At 45.3% G+C, this 22,201-nt stretch overlaps 2 protein-coding genes across 6 annotated transcripts in view; both read left to right on the top strand.

The window, feature by feature from the left end:
• Positions 1 to 9,045, top strand: part of KaiR1D (Kainate-type ionotropic glutamate receptor subunit 1D) — a 176,564-nt gene extending 167,519 nt beyond the window's left edge. For 3 of the 4 annotated variants that reach the window (XM_017897769.1, XM_017897759.1, XM_017897786.1), the window contains 4 exons: positions 214 to 445; positions 1,249 to 1,364; positions 2,151 to 2,306; positions 7,861 to 9,045. In XM_017897769.1, coding sequence (XP_017753258.1) covers positions 214 to 445; positions 1,249 to 1,364; positions 2,151 to 2,306; positions 7,861 to 8,055 — 699 coding nt within the window. In that variant the 3' untranslated portion in view covers positions 8,056 to 9,045. Of the gene's footprint in view, positions 1 to 213; positions 446 to 1,248; positions 1,365 to 2,150; positions 2,307 to 4,655; positions 5,317 to 7,860 lie in introns of those variants that run through there. The other variant, XM_017897777.1, reaches the window with a different exon arrangement.
• A 3,992-nt stretch (positions 9,046 to 13,037) lies between these two features.
• On the top strand, positions 13,038 to 21,957 carry LOC108545942 (glutamate receptor ionotropic, kainate 2). Of its 2 annotated transcripts, XM_017897799.1 has the most exons (16): positions 13,038 to 13,115; positions 15,677 to 15,758; positions 15,982 to 16,140; positions 16,243 to 16,424; positions 16,934 to 17,091; positions 17,162 to 17,303; positions 18,029 to 18,331; positions 18,443 to 18,661; positions 18,813 to 19,019; positions 19,101 to 19,185; positions 19,444 to 19,720; positions 19,815 to 20,013; positions 20,794 to 21,019; positions 21,201 to 21,316; positions 21,424 to 21,573; positions 21,667 to 21,957. In XM_017897799.1, exons 2-16 carry the CDS (start codon positions 15,689 to 15,691, stop codon positions 21,847 to 21,849), a joined length of 2,676 nt encoding a protein of 891 aa, XP_017753288.1. In that variant the 5' UTR covers positions 13,038 to 13,115; positions 15,677 to 15,688; the 3' UTR covers positions 21,850 to 21,957. The 2 variants fall into 2 exon arrangements, with proteins under 2 accessions (XP_017753288.1, XP_017753298.1); XM_017897809.1 differs by lacking the exon at positions 13,038 to 13,115 and having other exon boundaries at positions 15,650 to 15,758.
• Positions 21,958 to 22,201: the final 244 nt, after the last annotated feature.

Here is a 22,201-nt window from a genome sequence, read left to right as displayed (position 1 = left end):
TTCGCGAATGCCGGACGAAAAATGGTCGATCTTCGAATGAGAACGAACGAGGAAAATGGCGTCGTGACGTATCGATCGTCGCGATGGAAATCCTGCTGATTTGCAGAGGATCCAAGGTCGTAATAGGCCTCCTCGAAGATCAACCAATTTCGACCGACGTTCCATCGTTTAATGGCACGCGTGCTCGACCATGAGATTCCTGGCGTGATCTAGGCTTCCAGTTTCTCGACGTATCAGCGCATGTGGACGTTCATGGATTCGGCAAGGCCGTCGGTATTTACAACGAAGAACGTCGAGGGCGTGGAACGGGTGATCAAGGGTAAAGGCAGCTACGCGTTCCTAATGGAATCCACCTCCATCGAATACGTAATCGAGAGAAACTGCGATCTTACTCAAGTCGGCGGCCTGTTGGACTCGAAGGGATACGGCATAGCTATGCCGCCAAGTAAGTGCGACCGTGTAGCGTTTAGCGACCTGGCAGACACTCTGGACAGAGTGTCAGCCGATTAAGCGAACGGTTCCCTCGGCGAGATACAGACACGCGAGCAATTTCGGCCGATCGATGGGTGTATCTTTGATTTATAGTCCGACTGTGAACGCCGTCGAATCGGAAAGATAATTTTTCACGCTCGACCCGCGGATTTATGGCGGAATTAGGAGGACATCGGTCAGCGTTCGTTTGTAGAACACTTCGCCAATTTATGGCCGAATATATCCGGCCTACGCGGAAAAAGCGGTTGATTAATCGCCGCGTTAATGGTCTCGCGATGGATCTTGAGAGACGGCTATAACGATCTCGAAGTCTCGGAAAGGAGGCTGCTCGTGGCCGCTCGAGCTTAACTTCTTAATCGCGATGGGGTAACTAGTGACCCGTTTCTTCGCGAATTCGTTATTCGTTCGGGGGCACGCGTAACTGGCTAGATCCGTGTTACCCTACCGGATAGGGATTCGAAATTTCACCGTCCAATGAAAGAAGCAAGTTTCGAGGCAACCTTGTGACTTGGCTGCGCAAGTTCCTCGAACTTTCGACCAGAGATCCGAGTGTCTCCGGACAAATATCCTCGAAATTCGCGAATGTTTCGACGTTTCCATCCCCGTCTCGGAGCGTTCGAAATCGGCGAGGTCGAGTGATCTCGCGGGGATACGCGCGTGTACCAAAGACGATAGCCCCGACGTCGAAAAGTTTCACCCGCGCGATATCAGCTGGATGACAGAAGGGTGCTGCTCAGACGGTCCTTGGAACTTCAGATTCGCCGTACAGAACTGCCATAAGCGGTGCCATCCTGAAGCTGCAGGAGGAAGGGAAGCTGCACGTGCTGAAGACGCGCTGGTGGAAGGAGAAACGCGGCGGTGGATCTTGCAGGGTGAGCAAACTCTACAATTCCTTTACTGTCCAGGATCCGTGACACGCGGTAGACCAAATCGCGATTCGTCCTTTACTAAAAATTGAATTTTTCATTCGTCCAGTCTGTGTAACGTAACTGCAGACACAGTGTAGTGTAATAAATCCCGATTTCCACCGAGTACCGTTTCATTCGGAATCTTGTTGCAGCCTCGCGAGGTACACGATGGCCGAGGAAGAGGTAGACGGTTGCTACCGCGGGAAGACAGTTTCATAAATTCGCGAAATCACGGCCAGCGCTATTATGCTGCTCTTATCCGCCGGTATTATTCCGCCAGAATGAATTCCAGCGACTGCTCGTCTCTGGAATTCGTTGACCGTGACCGGCATGGCTTTACGGAGTACCTGTTGTGCGGTGGAGGTCGGGATCTAGGAAAAATCGTTTCCTCCGAGACTCTTGCGCGCGTATCCGAAACGCGAAATCGCGTACTTTGTTTGAAAGAAAGACCAGCGTTGTCTGGAATACCGTTTCTACGCTTGATAAAGCGGCGACGAATTTTCTCCGCGAGTACTCGCGATGCTCTGCACCCCGGGCAACCTTTGACGTAAAATAATAAAGAAAATACGACAATCGGGAGAAAGATTTATCTCGTCTCGAATGCTCGTCTTCCAAAGTAACTTACCCCAGACGGTGAAAGCGCGGACTAAATTTTATCCGATCCCGATGGAAAACTTGCACGAAATTGGAGGAAGAAAATGGCGTTGCTCCAGGAGGAAGTAAAAAGGAATGTTTCTCTTGTGTCAACAGGACGACACCTCGAAGAGCAGCTCGACGGCGAACGAGCTCGGCCTGGCGAACGTCGGCGGGGTGTTCGTGGTCCTGATGGGCGGGATGGGCATCGCTTGCGTGATCGCGGTATGCGAGTTCGTCTGGAAAAGCCGGAAGGTGGCCATCGAGGAACGGGTGAGTGAGGTCAGATAGCACGTCGATGAGGGCGTGATCGCGCCTGAAGTAACGTCGTCTAACACGCACCTCGATCCCGACGCGATCTATCCCGACATACCGCGCGAATACATCAGTTGATGTTCGCACGATGGTGGAGTTCCTCTTTAATGGTCACGGTGCACCCACAAAACCACTCGGGTCTGATCGTCTTCTCGCTGCGATCGATGGAATCACGACGGACGTAGATGAAGAAGCAAAGGATGCCGGGTCGCGAAGCGTCTTTTGTTCATGGGACGGTTCGCCGTTGTAATTGTTTGCGGCTGCGGCCAGAGATACGGATGATTGATATCGCCTGCGTTAATTCGCGTTCCCGTTCTCGCTCGTCTCCCATCTTTCCCTCGTCTGTCGGCCCGGCTGGCATGTAGACCGCGAGATAAGCGAAAAGACATCGGGGCGTGAAGTGTCTTTGTTCTTGGGACAGTAATTACTCACGGACCCCGATGGATCCTGGGTACCATGCTAATTCGGCACTCTGGGTATTCGCTGGTTCTCGCGAATCGCGCGTACTCCCGATTGCTCCATCGACCCGGGTCCGCTTCGAGCGTCGAGGCTTGGATCGGTGATATTTCAGTTACGATCGTTACTATGGTATGGAAACGAGAGCGTAGAAATGGAGATAGCGTTGAGTGAATTTTATTGTCGCGAAATGAAAATACAATTTCGCGGTGATAAATAGGTATGGAGATTTCGATTAGAACGACCGGTCAACGAGATATTCTATGGCCAATCCACGCGGTTACGGGTTAAATGAATTATGTACATGGAATGAAAATGCCGATGTACGCGGAGCCGTGTGCGGTGTAGGATATATTCGAAAAACTTGTTAGTCACATCGGATCGCGCGAGGCGAGGCAAATTGATTTACGAAAGCGAGCGAATAAAAATTGGATAAATATCGAGGGAGAGCACAAAGGGAGACTCGGGTGTAGGGAAATTTTTCGAGAAATTTCAACGCTCGGTCGTGCAAATGCGCTATCTTCCTACTCCCCCCGTCTCGTAATTTCCCTCTCGAATAATACCAAAAATGGCACCAATCGATTACCCGCGATCTCGAAATAAAACAGCCACGTGAAAAGGGACGAGTTTCATTCACGGACAAAAATACCACGGTTTTCAGCGATGAGCTATCTTTGCACCGCGTCTCGTAATTCCTCTCCCTCGGATCGCGCCGGAAACGGCCCCCGATCGATTAGGCGCGATCCACGGGCAGGACGTCGGCGAAACGGAATGAATTTCAGTGGCGAACGAAAATTCCACGGGGCTCAGCAATGAAATTAAGGCGCGGCTCGGAGAAACTCGAGCGGAAAGCTCGTACGGAGCTCGCGTGTCTACAATATGTATTCGAGCTGCCGTTTGCGTACGTTCAAGCGGTAGGCAAACAGGCAAGTATTTGAGAAGGGCTCGTCCACAAATACGGATATGCAGCTTTGCGCCGGTGACCTCGCGTACCCGAGAGCAAACAATTCCGTCAGCCAACAAACGTCTGGTATCGCTGTTCTCCTTCGGTCCGCGCTACTTCAGACCGCAACAGGGTAGCCGCGATACTCGCGCGAATCCGAGGCTGCTAATCGCTTAACGTGCGCGCGGATGCGGTCCGAAGATCGCGATATCGCAAATTGGCCGATCCATCAACCATAGCAGGAGTGTCGATCTCTTTCTCGTTCTCGTGAAACTTTGAAATTAGCGTGAGTCGTGAAGGTCCTTGGAGTTGGTTGCGTAGGGTGCTTACTTAGGGATGATTCCTCGCGAAAGAAACCGAGTTTCCGATATTATTTATTACTAAAGCCAATCCATTATTTATTTATTCGAAATCGGAGTGTCGAAAATCGTGAAATTCTTCGGATTTTTATTTTAATAAAAATATTATTCAATTATTTAATTTAATTTATTTTTGTAAGTCAAATTGATTGGCAAAACCTGTTTTATATTTATTTACTGGAAAGCAACGCGTTAAAATTATCGATTCGTTCCGATTTTGTAATCTGTTATATTTCGCTGGACGAAATTGCTTTATTTTATTCTAGGAAAATATTCCACGAATATTCGCGCGGTAATCTTATTGCCAATAACCGATTTTAAAAATATCGCGTTGTCCAGATTTCATCTGTCACGTTTAGATATTTATTTACAGACGAACCGTTCATTCGTTTCCGAGTGTCCGACCGGCGGCGGACTGTCGTCGCTTCCGTTCGAGTACATATTTCTCACGGGCAACAAAAACGCTTCGCGTGTCCCGCGTCGATCCGATTAATCGATCTGATACCACCTAACGCAATCTTACCCGAGCATTTTCGTGTTCTGTTTTAGAAGCAGAAATTCTCGGCGAAACCGATCTGCGAAGCTTTTACCGATCTACACTAGCGGACCGATCCCGTACGGATCCCGTTCGCGAACGAAACGAGAACGAAAAGAAAAGCCAAAAATTAAAAAATATTAAAGTAAAAAATGTAAAACGAGGGGACGAACGAAACGATAAAAGAGAGAACGGACGCAAAACAGATTCCTATGCCCGAGAAAAAGCGTATCTGACCCGACGGACCTAAGGAGGAACTCCGCCACCAGTGATCTGAGAACTGTGTGAAACACTGACAGACACAAACTGTAGAAAGTTCAAACGAAACGTATAATCAAAAGAAGGAGCAACGATCCTCGACCTTTCCAGTTTTTTTCTCTAACCCCTTCGAGAACCGTAATCTCGACCGACAATCTAGCCGGAACGTTATCGACGGAACACTAGCCAATCAATTATTACCCGGTAACGTACGGTGTCGTTGGAATTTCATTAAACAGAGAGAAAGAGAGAAGGGTGGCTGGAAGGAAGGAGGGAAGGAAAAAAGAGGGAGAGAGAAGGGACAGAGAGAAAGAAAGGAAAGGAAGAAGAAGGGAGAGCAGTCCTGAGGGAACGTTTGATTTAAAAAGATCGTTTTCTTTCCTGTCCGCAACCTCCCCTAACGACGGGCCTGCGAAATGGTGCAGATATTGAAATTGGAAAGGTCAACGCGTTTGCCATTTGCTCATATCAAACCTTTTTAGACTAATCGACGACCTACTTGAAGCCTCGCAGCGAGAAGGGACGGTATCTCGCGCGATTGTTAATTATAAAAGGCAATATGTCGAGAAAAATCATTAAAACAAACAAAAAAAAAATAATAATAATCGTAAAAATTTATATACGCGGCGTGGCTTCGTTCTTTCGATATTTTTTTCTTTTTTTTCCCTTTTTTTTCTCCTTTCTTTTTCTAACGGACTCGCCGCGATCGCGACTGAATCACGTGCTGCAGAGTAAACGAACTATTTACACGAACAATCACGATTTTATACCGAATAGATAATTAATGTATAGCGTCAGGTTGCAAACGTTTTATTGTATGTACATATTGTGTAGCTCGAGGAGTGAATCGCTGCTCTACGCGGAGTCTGTATGCTTCCTTAAGAATGGTATATGGCGGCGGAGAATAGCCGGGAAACGAACTTGGAACGTCGAACGTGATGCAAGGAAATTTCTGCTCGTACTTAAAGAACCGTACGGACTCCTCGTTATTAAGAAGAAACTCCGTTATGCGATAGACGATTCTATATGTTTCGAGTCGTATAAACTTGTATGATACGAAACGAGGGAAAAAAAGAAAACAGAAAATCGGAAAAAAAAAAAAATAATACGAGAAAAAGAGAACCGCGTGGTCGCAACCTCGAAACGTAGGTGTTAAAGAACGAATCACATGTACGGTTCGAGAGGATACGCGCACGATGTGTGACAGTTTAGTATGACATTGTTAGTTGTGTCGCAATGTTTCTTGCCTCTCTTTCTCTCCCGCCATGGATACGCAGGAGGTGAGCAACTTTTCTACTATGTCTCTGCTACTCGTTGTGTCACAGCACTGGTCGTTGATCGACAGATCGTAGAGCATGAGATATTTATTTCCGGACCAACGACCTCTTTTTTCACGTTCGGTATACCGCAATGGTGGAAATGGAATTATTAAACGGGCCCTTTGAAAAGTGGAGAAATTTCAAAGCTCTTTTATGGTCCGCTCTCGTCCGTCGGTTTATCGAAGCTTCAGATGTTGTCGGGATCGAAAGAAATGTAACGGACAGACGATAAAACCGGAAGGAAGCACAGCGGAAAGATCAATATTTCCATTTCCATCGCTGTTATTTTCTTGCCGTTGAACGAAATAAATGATGAAATGAGAAAGAAGCATAATTCACGTAACGCGATATGACTTATGTTTTCCTCCTTTGCGAATTGAATTTCCCGTTGAAACTTCATTTTGCCTGTTTCCAGCTTGGGTTTCGTTTCCGTACTAATGTCTGTTAAAATAAAGTCTGCAAATTTTTGTATATTGTTTGTCGAAGATCGCACGAATACGAGAGACACGGCTGCGTTTGCTTGGTACTTTATACTCTTTTTTTCATTTGTTCGCAGCTTCTATGAGACGATATTAATTGTCGATGTTGCATGCACGTGTTTAACAGAACTGTTCATCTCGAGAAAGTCAGCTTCGTGCCATGACGCGTGGCATAAGCCCAGAAATGAACGATACGCTCGTCTTCGTCGGAGTGTCTGACCCACGAGTTCCCTTTCTACTACAGAACCTTCAAATTTGTTATCTCTTCTCTTAGTTTCGATATTTCGCATCTCAATCTCGTTTGATATCGTTATCGTAACATCGAAGTATTTTATTTTAATTTATATTTAATATTTTATCCTCTGAAATGAACGAAGAAGCCAATTTTGTTGAAAATTGCGTTATCAGTAGGGAAGAACTCTGTGCCTTCAATTTCACAGAGGTGTTTCAATATTCTTCACAAGGTTTATACCTTTTCGATTTATTTTTTGCAATGTAGAAGCAATCGTCACTTGGTTTGAGTGATAACTTGAAAAACAATTGCGAGTCGAATGACAGCTAACAGAGTGTACATTCTCGTCGCGAGTTGATTCAGTGAAAACCACGCCAAAGTTGCTGAAAGGATCCTTTTTTATACCTGCTCTCAATGCCGCGACACGTACCGCGCGTTAAAAAATTCGTGTCAGAATGCCCATCAAAAATATTTCGACTTTAACGACCGGCCACGTGACAGGAACCTCGAATAATCGTAGAAATCCAAGGCTACGAAGCACCCTCGTTCTGCGATTACTATATTTTTCAAAGGCACAGATTTTTTCCTCTACTCGTCGTCGCAATTATACCGCGCAAGAGAGACCAAGAAAAACCGAAATTCCCACGAAAATAAAGATGAGAGAATTTAAAAGCAAGCTTATCCGCAAATTTTATCTGCTCTCGCGGTCAAAGTCGCTTCTGGGCAGCGCGTGTCACCGAAAGCCGTGGAAAAGCTACGAAACTTGGCGTCTCTGTGACTAAAAAGAAAGTACACGGTCTGACCTCGCGAGTATGAGGATGTAGCTAAATTCGACGAGCGCGCGTCATCGCATTTGGCTGACGAAGCTTCTCGCGTCATGGACGGGTGGACGATTATGAGGATGCAGCAGTGGTTTGCTGGAACTTTCCAGAAGTCCGTGTGCTCCGAGATGGCGAGCGAGCTGCGTTACGCTCTGGACTGCGGGAACGGGACGAAAAAGCCGACGAAGAAGACGCTGTGCCGACGCGAGAGGCAGCAGTCGAACCTGTCGATCGTGTCCGGGGAAGGCACGTATCCGGAGTGCAACAAGTACAGACACTTCGTGGGTAAGGCGCCTTTGACCTGAAGTTACGAGGCAAGGGCAGCGTCCACGGAGATGATCGAACTCGCGACCCGGTGAACCACGAGGGCCGATCGATGATCGAGGGTGCGACAAGGGAAGCAGCGAGCCGTGAAGAGTCGAGGAGTTGCGGCGCGAGATGGCAACCATCCACCTTCTCCGATCGATTTATCCGTGTGCGTGCGTGCATGCGTGCGTGCGTGCGTGTGTCTGCGTATCGGTCCGACATATTTCGTTTCCACCCTCGTCCTCCGTCTTCCCATTTCCGTTCTTCGTCTGTACGAGTGACGCGAACGAACGAACATGGCAGTCCTTCGACTTGCACTTTGTAAAGTGTACAGTCGTTCGGTCGTTAATTGGAGCTCGCTGGAATTTATCGTACCGTGCCGGAGACAACGGCGCGCGCTGTTTGAGCGGAAAGATTAACGAGCAGCCTCGAGATCCTTTGTCTTTCGTTGCGCGACTCGCGTGGCAAAAGAGAGGGTGTCGCTGGTGAAACAGGCCCGAAGTCGAACCACGACTGTTCCCGTGACGGCTAGCGTCGCGACGATAGCGAGACTGGGGAAAAAAGAGAGAGTGAATTAGGAAGCGTTTCGTTCCGCAGCCAGGGGTAATTGGGTTTCAGGCGATGCAGGTGTATACAGGTGTAAGCAACGCGACGATTTTAACGCGGAATTAATCATTGTATTTGCCGTTCATTGTTGGAGTCTTAACTCACGGCGAAGTGAGATACCCCTGTAACGATATTTCCATGTTCCATTAATTTCGTTAAACTGCTCCGGAGATTCGAATGCGTTAAATTTGAATAGATTAATACCGGGTACGAATAGGGGATGCGGAACATGGCTCGTAGGTATTCTTGATAATCACTTTCCATTGTCGTGTACCGATAAACTAACGTTCGATATATTTTTACCCCCCCGTTTTGATATTCGCCGGAATTGCCTTGGTCCAGGTAACGATATTTCGTCCGAAATCTCTGTCTCCCTCGTTACCTTCCGAGCAATTTCACTCGCCGGATTTATTTCGAAATATTTGGATATTTACGTTGCAGATATTTTACGCGTTTCGAAATGTTTCTTCTGAGCGATTCGATGGCAAGCGATTTACGTGTATCAGTGCCATTTGTTCGCTGGTGATCAACCGTGCGACGATATCTTCCGCACGATACATGGCGAACGCGTGTTGTGGACTTTCCGACGAACGTGTGGATCCTGTAAACGATCGTGGAATCGAGAGACACGGAACGTTCCATGAACAGCGGATAAGAACTTCATCGTCGACTGTGTCGTTCGTTTTTAAAGAAAGTACATCGTGATCATCATCGTGAGAGGAAGGAGATAATTAACACTGTACAAATGGTCTCTGTCTGTTCGATGGCGTTCGGATACATCCGTTTAGTGTAAATAATCATACTCATCGTTAAGATTACGAACTAAACCGTGTCTAATGGCACTGTATCATACATGGCAAACTCTGTTCATACGATTCGCAATGGTATGTCCTCGTTCATGTATCTTCCCGATGCTGTAAGATAACGCGTCCCATGCGTGCGAGCGTCGTAGATGTTTCGTCGAATGTAGATAGGATAAGCGATTTTACGCTTTCGTTTTACCTCGTTACTCGTTCTTTCGACGTTCGAATTTCTCCACTTCGTTATCGCGTATCGCGGCGTTCCGCCGATCTATCGGAGCCTCACTTCCGGTTCTCCATCCACTCCATTGCGTTCTCCGTTGATCCCTCGAAGGAGACGTTGCAGAGTGAAGCATCTCGACGAGCATAGATAAAATTAGCGAGATGAAAATTCGTAACAGGGATCGGAAAATTGTTACATCTACTCGAGTCTTCGTATCGATTCGGGACTAGGGCACGAGTTGCAATTATTTTCGAGAGAGAAAGGCGAGAGGAAAGAATGTAACCCCGAGGGAAAATTCGATTAAATCTGCGGCAACTCGAGACAGATTTCGCTCACTTCGCGGTGGACACGACGTTGCAACGCTCGTTTCTTAAGCGTCCACCGGTTCGAGGGATTAAGCTGGTTAACGGAGTTAATGGAAAGCCTGTTTGCAGCTGGTACATCGCCGTTCATGAACGCCACGGACTGAGCAGTATTAATTTCCGTCTTCCGTCTCTCCCAAGGCGTAAACACGCGAGAATATCGTACGTGCACAGATGCCCGGCCAGCATCTCTCGAATGATCAATTTCCGGACGCGGATAGATCGGTGGAGCGAGACCAGCGACAGAGGTTCGAACGCTCGATAACGTTTTCCGCGCGACCGTCGTGCACGAATTTTAACGACACACCGTGTACACGCGACACCGACGATTTTTCGTTTCTTCCTTCGACCCTTTCCCGTTTCGTTAGCTCGGTTTACCGGTCGGCGAACGTGTACACCGAATCGAATCGTTTTTCGAACGTACAAAATGCGAGAGTGACCCGCATGAACGACACATTCGCGCGTATATCGCGTATAATACACGTATTTGTAAATATTGTCTGTATCGCGTACACTGCGTTCACGTCGTAACGAGTTTGTTAAGAGCCTATTGATTATACTTCTTACATAAAGTGTACTACGAGCATCATATTAAACGTGAATAAACTCATCGTCTGTAAATTCTCAGCAGACGTGTTTCGTTTTATTACATGAAGCGACGGATGATGGTTTAACGAGAAGAAGACGAATCGCATGATTTAACGTCAATTGAAATTCGCTATAAATAATAAATCTGAACGTATGGAAACGAACACGATGCTCAGTGTTATTTATGGGAGAGCTATCCAACAATTCTCTCGTTAAAATCCTTACTTGCCCGTGCAGATACATAGCCAACGAGTAAGAGAAATAAGGAGGAACAAATCTCCACGTCGAGGAGAAAAAGGGAATAAATAAATAAACGAAGATGAAGATTGGATAAAAATTTAATTTCGTTTCGTTGATTTAATTTTCATGCGATTTCGTGGCACACCGACGTGCGGGAAAATTGGAAGCGTTTCGAATTTTAAAGCGGTAAAAAATTCAAAGTCGACCCGCGAAGATTAATTAAAACAGATAATCCGGTAAATTAAAAAATTTCGCGGCAGCGGGGATTATTCCATCGTCGAACCCTTAGTTGGCTCGTGGAAGTTGGCTCGACGGATATTCGAGAATTTTTTCCATCGCTGGTCCCCTCAAACGTACGCTTTGTGTACCCCGTGATCGATTTGCAGGTGTCAGCTACCCCCGCTTCGGTCGGAAAATTATTCCACGCGTAATATACTTAACCCGCGCCATAATCCCCTCGTTGATTACGACAGAGAAGTTCTGCCTTATCCACGGCCACGTAATTGGTCCCCGGGAAGTTCTACTTTTACATCAATTGCCGCAGCCTTCGCTCTTCGTTCTCTTGATTAGAGAACTAAATCCCAAACCGCTAACCTAACTAATTCACTAATGTATCCAACTTCCACGGCTCTTACCATCCCCATGCCCCCCTCGCTATCCTAACTATTTCATTTACTTAACCCTCTTTTCCCCTTTTCCCGCACCTTGTATCTCCTTATCCTGTTTCCCTCTACGTACATATTATAGCATCGCCATCTTTTGTTCGTTCCAGTTCGAGCTTACTCCATAGCTTCGTTCGAATATTTATTTTTTCAACGTTTCGTGGTATACACACTCGGACGATAGATTAATTACTGCCAAAATTGAATCGGGGAAGGAAGGTACATAGGGTTGGACGATATTCGAAATTTTATCTGAACAATGTATCTCTGGCAAATTCTGGTAATTGTTTCGAATTGGTCGTTTGATAGATTCGCGATACCTCGTGTCCAGAGTAAAGGGTTGGATTCTGAGGAATTAGGAAACGGTCGATGCTGCGGATTTCTCTATATAAATCTTTCATGGTAACTGAGAATCGTATAGAAAAGTGGGAATCTTTACGTCCAGAATCTTCTTCATTTCCCAATGATTCGTAAGATAAAAACTGTGAGTCTAGTTGTAAGAGAGGCTCCAGATCTGCGTGGGTGAAAGGTGTCGATGCACGTCTTGGAATCACCATCCATAATACGGATATCAAAGGGACTTGGAATCGTTCTTCGGGGTTAAAATGGGCCGCTGTAAACTCCGCGGCGTGTCTAAAAAGACACTTTTCCGGAAGGAGCCGAACGAGCTATCAAAAATAACAGCCGCTTGCTCCGGCTTTTACGTCGTGTCCGCGCGTCACGTATCGCCATTTTTATGCTGGATTTAACTACATTTCGCGGTACACCGTTCACTGCATTGTCGTCCTGCAAATTCCCATAACTTTTCCACTTCGTTGACTCGCCCATGTCGCAGACGCATCGCTAATGCGATTCGAACGTTGCGCGAAGGTAATTTCCAGGTGTTGGAAAAATTTCTCGAAATTGTTACTCGATGTACGTATTAACGTGAAACCATAAGGGAGACGCGTGTATATTTTTATAATATAAAAATTCGCTGCAACTGAACGATCCCCGTTTCTCTATCAACCGCGAATCCTTCATTTTGCGCAACGCGGCGTAGAAAAAGCTTCGGGAATTGTTACCAAAAATTGGGAAAAATAAATCGAATCATCCTTCGCGTACTTCGATTCGAAGTAAATCTCCAATTCCGAGAAAGGGGCTCGAGATGAAGAGCCGAACGCTTATTTTCATCTCGCGACGGAACGCAACATAAACTTGGCATGGAAATCTACTTACGCTTCGCGGCACGGAAAAGCACCGGTTTAAATCTCCATTTTTCCCGGGGTAAAGTCGCGATGAACGAGCAACGAAATTTTACCGCGCGTAAAAATGGCTGCTCGGCATAAACGACGAGCCGTTGGACAAAGTGGCAGCGTCGCGTCTAACAATAAGTTAAGATCGAGCCAGATGCCCGCCATGTTACGGTGTACAAACGAATCCAAGTGGCTTGGAAGGGAGAAGCCGCGTGTGCGCAGTGAAAAGCCAGCCGAGAAGCGACGGTCGGAATTAGAGTGCATGCCGCGAGGTTCGTTCGGAAAAGCAGGTTTATCGAACTTCCGTTCCAGGTAACCAGCCGTGTGTGATCGCAATTCCGAGGTAAGTCTCCGCATCCTTTCACGCTCGCCGCAACGTCCGCCATTTTCTCCGCGCAGTTTAACCCTTGGTCGCCGTGGCTCTGAGTTTCGTTCCCTTGTCGGCTTCTTTCGTTTGTGCCATATGTACCATATGTACTATCGATACGACGATATTTCAATTTACTTCCCACCCTAATTTCGATTATCATCAGAAGATGACAACGTAGTGTCACGAGATAATCGTGGAATTACCGTCTCGTTGCGTTGATGGGATTCTAGTTCAGACGAGACGCGAATGTTCGCGAATGCACGGTAATGCAGAATCTTCTCGTGAAATGGATTAATACGAATGTCGTTAAAACGTTTCGCGGTTTTAATAAAGAGTGTGATGAATTTGGAGGTGTACTAGGCTAAATTCCGTCAAAGAAGACGTCGAGTGGAGGGGACCGACTTCTGATTAACCGAAAACGTGGCCGATTGCGATCTCTGGGAGAAAGTATGTCACAGTGCTTTAAGCGACACGCGTCGTGACGACGACGCTTTGGGTCTAAATATAACGGGCGTCGTAACGGCGCACTCGAAGATTTTCGTGCGTTTTCCGAGCGATTACGGCCGCCTGAATATGGCACGTTGACGGTCGTCGCGACGGATCCGCGTGGGTGTCGCGTGCACCGATACACGCGCGAAATGAACGTGGAGGCGGAATGAATGAATGAAAAAGAACGCGACGGACCGCGTGCGTTTGGCAAGGTGACAATCGCGTGTCGTTGTCGCGTTCGCGTTCGCGCCGCGTCGCGACGCTGCGTGACGAGAGAACGCGTCGCGTCGGCCAGGCAAAAATCATTCCCGCTAAAATTATCCCGTCGCGGTGCCGACTAGACGTTGCGTGTCCCCATTTCCGTAGACTTGTCGGCGAAAATCGAACCAGGAGTAACGTTTGCTCCGTTATCCCGAGTGTTTGTTTTTGCTATTGTCACGCTTTATCGAGGGTTCTCGGGATTCCTCGAGATCTCGTTCAGTTCGAGTGCTCCTCTTAAGTTTGGCAAGATTCTTTGAGTTGGAGATCTTCGAGTTGTTCTTGTACCTCGCGAGACATTGAAGGATTCACGCTGTGGATTATTCTCGGTGTAAGTTTACCCGAGTGTTCTTCGACTCGATTTTGCCTCGATGACTCCCGTAAGATTGAATGTCGCCATGTTGTTTTAGCTTTTAATGCTAGAAGCATCGATAATGATCAAAGTGTTACGTTGAAAATAGTTTGTAACTCGTAGAAGAGAAGCGAGCCTAAATCCAATTATTTTATTGTTAATTGTACATTCCGAAGGATCCACGCTGTGGGTTATTCTTGGTGTAAGTTCACCCGAGTGTTCTTCGACTCTATGTTGCATCGATGACTCCCGTAAGATTAAATATCATCATATTGTTTTAGCTTTCAATGCTAGAACCACAGATAATGATCGAAGTGTTACGTTGAAAATAATTTGTAACTACAAGTCTAAATCCAATTATTTTATTGTTAATTGTACATTCTGAAGGATCCACGCTGTGAGTTATTCTCGGTGTAAGTTTACCCGAGTGTTCTTCGACTCGATTTTGCCTCGATGACTCCCGTAAGATTGAATGTCGCCATGTTGTTTTAGCTTCTAATGCTAGAACCACCGATAACGATCAAAGTGTTACGTTGGAAATAATTTGTAACTCGTACAAGAGAAGCAGGTCTAAATCTAATTATTTTAGCGTTAATTGCACATTCGCGATTTTATACCTCGAAAGATAGTTGAGGATAGGGATGACACCGGGAAGCTCATATCGTCGAACCATAACCGAACAAAGCGTATGCTAAAAATGCTACTTCTGTTGATACCGTTCCACCTATTCCATCGTACGAATCTTTACGATCCCGCAGCTCGAGGCAGAAAAGTATCGTATACTCAATAATCTTCTGCCATTTGGAAGCAAAAGCCACGGGGGAGGAAGAAAATCGATCTTAAAGCGTGGAGGACGGATCTGACAGGTCCGAAGCCTCCTTTGGTAGCTTCAAATAAATAGGCAGACTGAATATTGGAGGATTGATTTTAGACGGTTCTAAATATTTACGCGAGCTCGAGAATTCGAGCGTGTAAATGCTTTCCGGCTGGTTTACACAGCGTCGCTGTGGTTAAGTGCTCGTTCGAATCCCAGCGGTCTGCCCCAGCCGTGAATCTCGTGTACACGATCTTATTGCAAACAAATTCGCGTCAGTTCTGTAGATCTGACTGTCTTTGAAGTTAATCGCAGATCCGCCGGTCAGCTTTTGCGCGAACGGCTGCTATTAACCCCGCTGTTTTCCTGAGAACGTTCATCCCTCCCACACTCTCCGCGTCTCTTCTTTCATTCGCCAACAACAACACCGCGTGTATTTGTTTCTCGAATAATTCTTATCGCGTTTCACGACCTCTTGTTGCTCGAACCAGCTCGAATTATCCGCTCCTTCGATTTCGCGTCTCGTCACGAGTGAGTAATTTATCAGAATTTGCTTCCGAATAATCGAGACTGTCCTTGTCATTTATGTTCAATGGCTCCTGTTACCGTCGCTTTGCATAGAATGACTATAAGATGCTGGTCAAGTGTCTTCCGCTGATCTTCCTCCCCTGCGTCCTGGGATTCCCCAAGAGGGTTCACGTAGGTGAGCAAAATTTCCACGGTAAATTTATACCGGAACACTCATGTTGGACACGGAGATGCCTCGAAATTTTAGTGTCAGAAAATTAATATCCCCGAGTTTATGGTTGTTTCTTCTACTAACTCGGACCCACGAGTTCCGCCATCGCCGTTTCCAGCCTGCGTTCCGCAAATATTAATAGAACGCCGCGTCCAAATACACACGTGTCTTGGCGCGAATCTTTCAGGAGGATTGTTCGACAGTGACGAGGGTATTCAACGGACCTTCGAGATCTCTATACAGGCGGTGAATCAAGATCGCCATGAGAACAAGGAATTCGCGAACGTGTTCCTCGTGGCGGAGTCGAACAGGGTTGGAACGGATCCGTTCGAGGTGGCGGAGAAAGGTACGTTTATCATTCGAAAGTCTCTCATTCTTCGAAGCTTTACACACGCGTTCGCTTAATATCGCGCTTTTCAAACTGATGGATCTTCCGTGAAACGTTCAGTGTGCGAGCTAATGGGCACAGGGGTGGCCGCCATCTTCGGGCCGAACAATAGGTTCACCTCGGAGCATGTGCAGAGTATGTGCGACACCATGGAAATGCCGCATATTTATGGTAGATGGGAACCCTCTCAAACTCGCGGTAAAGGAATAAACTTATTCCCACACGCGGAAACTCTCTCTGTGGTACGTAATATACGGGAAGAACTTCCGTGCGTTTTCGGTTGAGTCTGAAAATGTATACGGCCTCTTATAAGGTCACAGCTTGGCAACTCGGTATCGATCGAGCTTATAATATTTTTGAGCATACTTTCGAAATATGATTAAATTTCCTTCGCTTCCTTACACGATAATATCGCTGGAAATAAATCTTCCGCGGCGTGCTCCAACTTTTTGGATGTTAACGGTGTTATGGTTTATGGCAGCGATGTCAAACTCACGTAGGAATATATACAACGGCCGGAATATGCTTCAATTTTATTTCAGATTTAATTCTCATTTGAAAAATTTTACATATTATATTGCTCTTTTCCTCTTTTCGACGAATTTGATTTGCAATCAATTTTTTCTCGCAAATTCCGTTCTGTCAAAGAGTTTAATTAAGTTAATCGATTTTAAACTTTGGACCCCATTTCGATAATTTCGTTCTGTTCTAAGCGATGATTTAATCGGGAGAACGTTCGATATGCCGCCAGATTTTCGATCAAATTATAACCGATTTCGAGTGGAAGATTTTCGCGATATTGTACGAAGGTACTGACAGTTTGATTCGGACCCATCGATTGCTGGAACGTTGGGACGCAAAGGGTCATGCGATCTTCTTGTACCATTTGGGAGCTGGACCAAGTTACAGGTGCATATTCGAGAAAAATTAGAGTCAATTCGAAAATAATCCTGAAACTAACTGTGATTAAATTTTGCAGGAAAGTGATGAGGGAGATCAAGAATGCAGATATCGAGAATATACTCATCGATTGCTCGATCGATCTACTGGAGGAGGTTCTGAAACAAGCGCAGCAAGTGGGCATCATGTCGGAGAAGAACCGAGTTATAGTAACGTCCCTGGTAATCAATTTTTCAATCATTTACGATATCGTTTACTGTACTCTAGAATTAATTGCAGAATTAGTTAGAATCAATTAATTCGTGCAATCTGCAAAGTTCACAAAAGTGGACGAAGAATATTTTTTATATTCTTGTGAATTATCGTGGGTGAAACATGTTTTACCAGGATTATATCTTTGAGTAACTACACGTGCTTCCTTTACAGTTACTTGGAAGGAAGTGACCTCCACCTTTAGGTTTTATTCGAATTGCCAAAAAATACCAGATGACGCTAGAAGCGTCTAGCAACATGGAACGGAAGATTAGAACTCTCCAACATATATTATCTTTTTTACAGCCTTCTTCAAAATGTCTACTAATACTTCTCGCCGATTTTTCTAGGTGGCTCGTGGACTTTGATATCCCATAGCATAACATATCCCATAGAAAGGCCCATACCCATTTCGAGCCAGGTGAATCTAAGGGACCAAACCTGCTGATGTATGAACTGTAACATTGCTCCAATGAACTACCACACTTTTTTCTAGAAACTCTAATTGGAACATCGATGGAAATATTTGCAAACTCCGGAGACTCCTCTCGCAAACCTCTGCCAGACCTCATACGAGACATTAATTCCAACTTCGAACTTCGTAATCTAGAGTCTATTTGATAAATCACCGAGACTCGAACAGTCATAATTGCGTTAATGGATTAAACTAATTCAGCTTGTGCGTTTATTTCAGGATCTCCAAACGATCGATGTGGAGCCGTACCAATTTTCGGGGGTGAATTTCACCGGGGTCCGACTCATCGATCCCGAGGGTCCCGTCGTGACGGGCATCGTGGAACGGCACAAGAACGAATGGGGATTCGACAATCCTCGTCAATTACGCGTTGAACACGCCCTCATGTACGACGCGGTGCAACTTTTCGCCAGAGCTTTCAGGCGTTTAAAGGACACCATTAAAGGCGACGTGAGGAAGTTGCCGTGCAACGGTACCATCAGCTGGGAACACGGATTCAGTTTGAATAATTTTATGCGTGTCGTAAGTTGGTCGCGTCGACGAAATATTTAATCACAGTCCTCGGGCCCCGTGATAATTTGGTCAGGTACGAGCATTTCAGCGAAATCCAGACTTATCGCGAATTAATTTCAGAGCGAGATGGAGGGTGCTACTGGCCTGATAAAGTTCGACACGGCTGGCTTTCGCAGCGATTTTCAGCTGGATGTGGTGAAGGTGTCGGAGGACGGTTTGAAGAAGATCGGGATCTGGAACAGTACCAACACCGTGGAATGGCTGGTGGAGTCGCTTCCACCGAAACCTGACGCAGAATTGAGTTTGCAGAACAAAACGTTCATCATCCTGATCGCTATCGTACGAATCTCGAACATTTTCCAATCTTAATCCAAAAATTGTAGAATTTACAATTTTTATTAAATTTGAAAAATGCAGAAAGAAAGTGAATTGTTCGAATTCTTCGAAAGCTTCTCCGATCAGTTCTAAATACTATCATTTATGCTTGCAGAACCACCCATACGGTATGTTAAAGAAATCGGCCGACATGATGACCGGAAATGACCGCTACGAAGGTTTCGGCATCGACATTATTCAAGAACTGAGCAAAATGCTTGGCTTCAATTACACGTTCGAGGTGCAGGCGGACAACGTGTACGGCTCGTACTCGAAGAAGGCGAGAAAATGGACGGGGATGCTGGGGAAAATAATCGCCGGTGTTAGTAACCTTTGCATCGAAGCATACGCAGTCGTTGAAAGAAATAAAATCAGAGTTAAGATACGACGTCCGGTGTTTCAGGAGGCTGATCTGGCTATTACGGATCTAACTATAACATCTGAAAGGGAAGGAGCTGTAGACTTTACGATGCCTTTTATGAATTTAGGTATGACTGCTCGAGATTAAGTCGCGTTTCCATGAAACGTTGTCTTCCACTTTCTTCTTTGCGACTTTATTATGGAACATGTACTAAAAATACAATCAGATATATTACTATCCCCTCGTTGACATAAGGAAGAGCTTATAAAGAATCATCTCTGATTGGAAAAATAATTCCAATTTAAACACGCGGAATGGTAAAACAACGTTTCATCGTTGTGTAACTAGCTGTACCGGCTTCACGTTTCTTCTTACTCATTTCCAGGAATAAGTATTTTGTATCGAAAGCCCACAAAAACGCCGCCAAGCTTGTTCTCCTTCCTGTCGCCATTTTCTGCCGGTGTCTGGTGGTATCTGATCGGAGCTTACATATTCGTGTCGGTGATGCTGTTCATAATCGGTAGAATATGCCCGGCAGAGTGGAACAACCCATACCCGTGTATAGAAGAACCCGAAGAGCTCGAAAATCAGTTTACCTTCAAGAATTCCCTTTGGTTCACCATTGGTAGTATTATGCAGCAGGGTTCCGAGATAGCTCCCATGTGAGTAGAGTCTTTACGTTTATACTTCATTAGACACGGTTACTATGACATTAAGGCGAGATTAAATAAAATTAGTAACTAATTCATCGAATAGAGGACTCTCGACAAGAATGATGGCGGCTTCCTGGTGGTTCTTCTGTCTCATCATGGTGTCATCCTACACAGCCAATTTAGCCGCGTTCTTGACAGTCGAAACGCTGGTGTCACCCTTCTCCAACGTCGAGGAATTGGCGAAGAAAGGTACCATCAAGTACGGTGCCAAGGTTGGAGGATCCACGTTCATGTTCTTCAAAGTAAGTGTGTTACCAAAAGCTTTGTCTTCTACGTGTCATACACAGATATCAGCGAATGACAAGCCAGTTGTCAGTAGCGACGACTTTTACAGGATGATTACAGGCCCCCGATGTTCTTGCAAACGTAAGAGAAATTTCGATTAGCATTGTCGTCTGTGTTTCAGTGGATCAAACAAGTATTAACAAGGATGCTTTATTTACCCCTGTAATGTTAACTGTCTCTGTACTCCTATTGCTAACGAGTCGTTCGTGAAATTCTCGAGAATTACTTGACAGCAAGGGTAGTATTTAAGTACGATTTTATAAGATATTTCTCGAGCGACGCCTTATCAATTCGAATATTTGTAATCCCGTTATAGTTTGTCTATTTATACTAAAAGGTAGCCCATTTTCGTTAATAATTAATTCGAATAATATCGCAAACGTTTTAATCACTGGGGATGCAAGGCTTAAGTGAATAATGTAGAAGGATATGTCATTAGATTAGTACCCTGCCAATATTACATTACACGTAGATGGTAGAAACCCTCATTAATATAATCACGAATGTAAATACGAATGTCGCAAATTTTGTCAAGTATGTACATACTTGAACGCGTTGATACCCTAAGCATTCGCATAAATCATCCCAGAAATAACACGAAGGAATGTAACGCAAAGTTTGCTCAGCCCTGTCAAGCAGCTAACAATCGATCGAAACGAAAACGAGCTATAAGGCAAACAAGACTTGGAGTAGTTTATTCTAATTCAGTTTTCTGAAAGGATTATGCCCTGTCTAAGGATTCCAACTACTCGACGTACAAGGAGATGTACGAGTACATGATGGCGAACTCCGCGGACGTACTGCCTCCTGACAACGACACCGGTTTAAAAAAGGTGCTCAGAGAGGAGTACGCGTTTCTAATGGAATCCAGCTCGATAGAGTACATCGTCGAAAGATACTGTAACGTGACGCAGATCGGTGGACTTCTCGATGCAAAGGGCTACGGGATTGCTATGAAAAAATGTAAGTCCTTCTTCGGTCACGTCTACTGTCTCAAGAATACTAGAAATTTATGATTCCGTATACTCAAATAGTTCCGGCTACGTGTTATGAGAAACAGTAGACGAAGGTACTTGGTACTTAGCCGAATCGACTCTATAAAATTTAATGTTCTGAAACGGGAATGGGAATTGAAATGTTTCAGATTCCCCATATCGCCATGCGCTAAATACAGCCGTGCTAAAGCTGCAGCAAAGCGGCCTGATCACCGAACTGAAAAAGAAATGGTGGACGCAGAAACACGGAGGTGGAACTTGTCGAGTACGTATAGATAGAAGTTTCAATGAAATCGAGATAAGGAGGAAGTTGAGCAACAATTTATGTGCAAATGTACAGATTTTATATAATGATATGCGAATGATACGTAGGAGGACGGTGGTCAGAGCCAAGCAGAGGAACTGGATCTCGACAATGTGGGTGGTGTATTCCTAGTACTGACCGTAGGCGTTGCGGCTTCTTTCTTTTTCACTATATTCGAGCTAGTCTGGGAAGTTGGCTGTACATCCCTCCGCGAAAATGTAAGGGTAGTCGAATCTGTGAGCTTGTGGCGTTTAATTCCATAAGTATAACGAAATTGTCGTTACACGCTGAATGTAATAACTATGTTGCAGGTATCGTTCAAGGAGGAATTAATGGCTGAAGTGAAGTTCATCGTGAAATGCGACAATTCGCCGAAGCCTATAAGAAGAAGGAAGGGGTCATCGAATCGAAGCGGGGAAGATAGCACTAGGGGTTGCACGCCACCGTATGGCTTTATCCCAGTAATTACCACTTCTAGTTCCGATGACAAATAGGATTACAGAGTTAAAGGAATACAACACGCGCTACGACAAATGAGTAGCATGTTTAAAAAATGCGGTATATTATATGGAAAAATTCGTCGCCTCTTCCGTTTACTAACAGACGAGCCAAATGAAGAGTTGCAAGTGTCGTTAGTTTGAATTCTAATTTCATAAGGTAAAAATTTAATTTTATTTGTAATAATTTATAATATTTTACGATTACTTTTATTTTGAGTTTTTAAAGTTAGAGCTTTCGCGAGCTTTTTTTCGCTGAGGAATTTCAGTCTTCGGTTTGATTTTGAATTACACGTAATTAAGGCCTCGTCTGTGTTATCTATATTTGTACGATTAATAGATATTCAAA

This window comes from Eufriesea mexicana, unplaced genomic scaffold (assembly GCF_001483705.2).
Source record: "Eufriesea mexicana isolate 0111107269 unplaced genomic scaffold, ASM148370v2 scaffold474474897, whole genome shotgun sequence".
Taxonomy (NCBI): domain Eukaryota; kingdom Metazoa; phylum Arthropoda; class Insecta; order Hymenoptera; family Apidae; genus Eufriesea; species Eufriesea mexicana.
Note: the sequence above shows the minus strand (reverse complement) of the source record. Positions and strands in the feature narration are given on the sequence as shown.

Bases quoted from the DNA above. Each gene is read 5' to 3' on its own strand.
- LOC108545942 (XM_017897799.1), top strand. From the start codon at position 15,689: ATGCTGGTCAAGTGTCTTCCGCTGATCTTCCTCCCCTGCGTCCTGGGA. The intron at 19,721-19,814 runs GTGAGTAGAGTC...TTCATCGAATAG, and splicing joins GGTTCCGAGATAGCTCCCAT to AGGACTCTCGACAAGAATGA. The intron at 21,317-21,423 runs GTACGTATAGAT...AATGATACGTAG, and splicing joins ACGGAGGTGGAACTTGTCGA to GAGGACGGTGGTCAGAGCCA.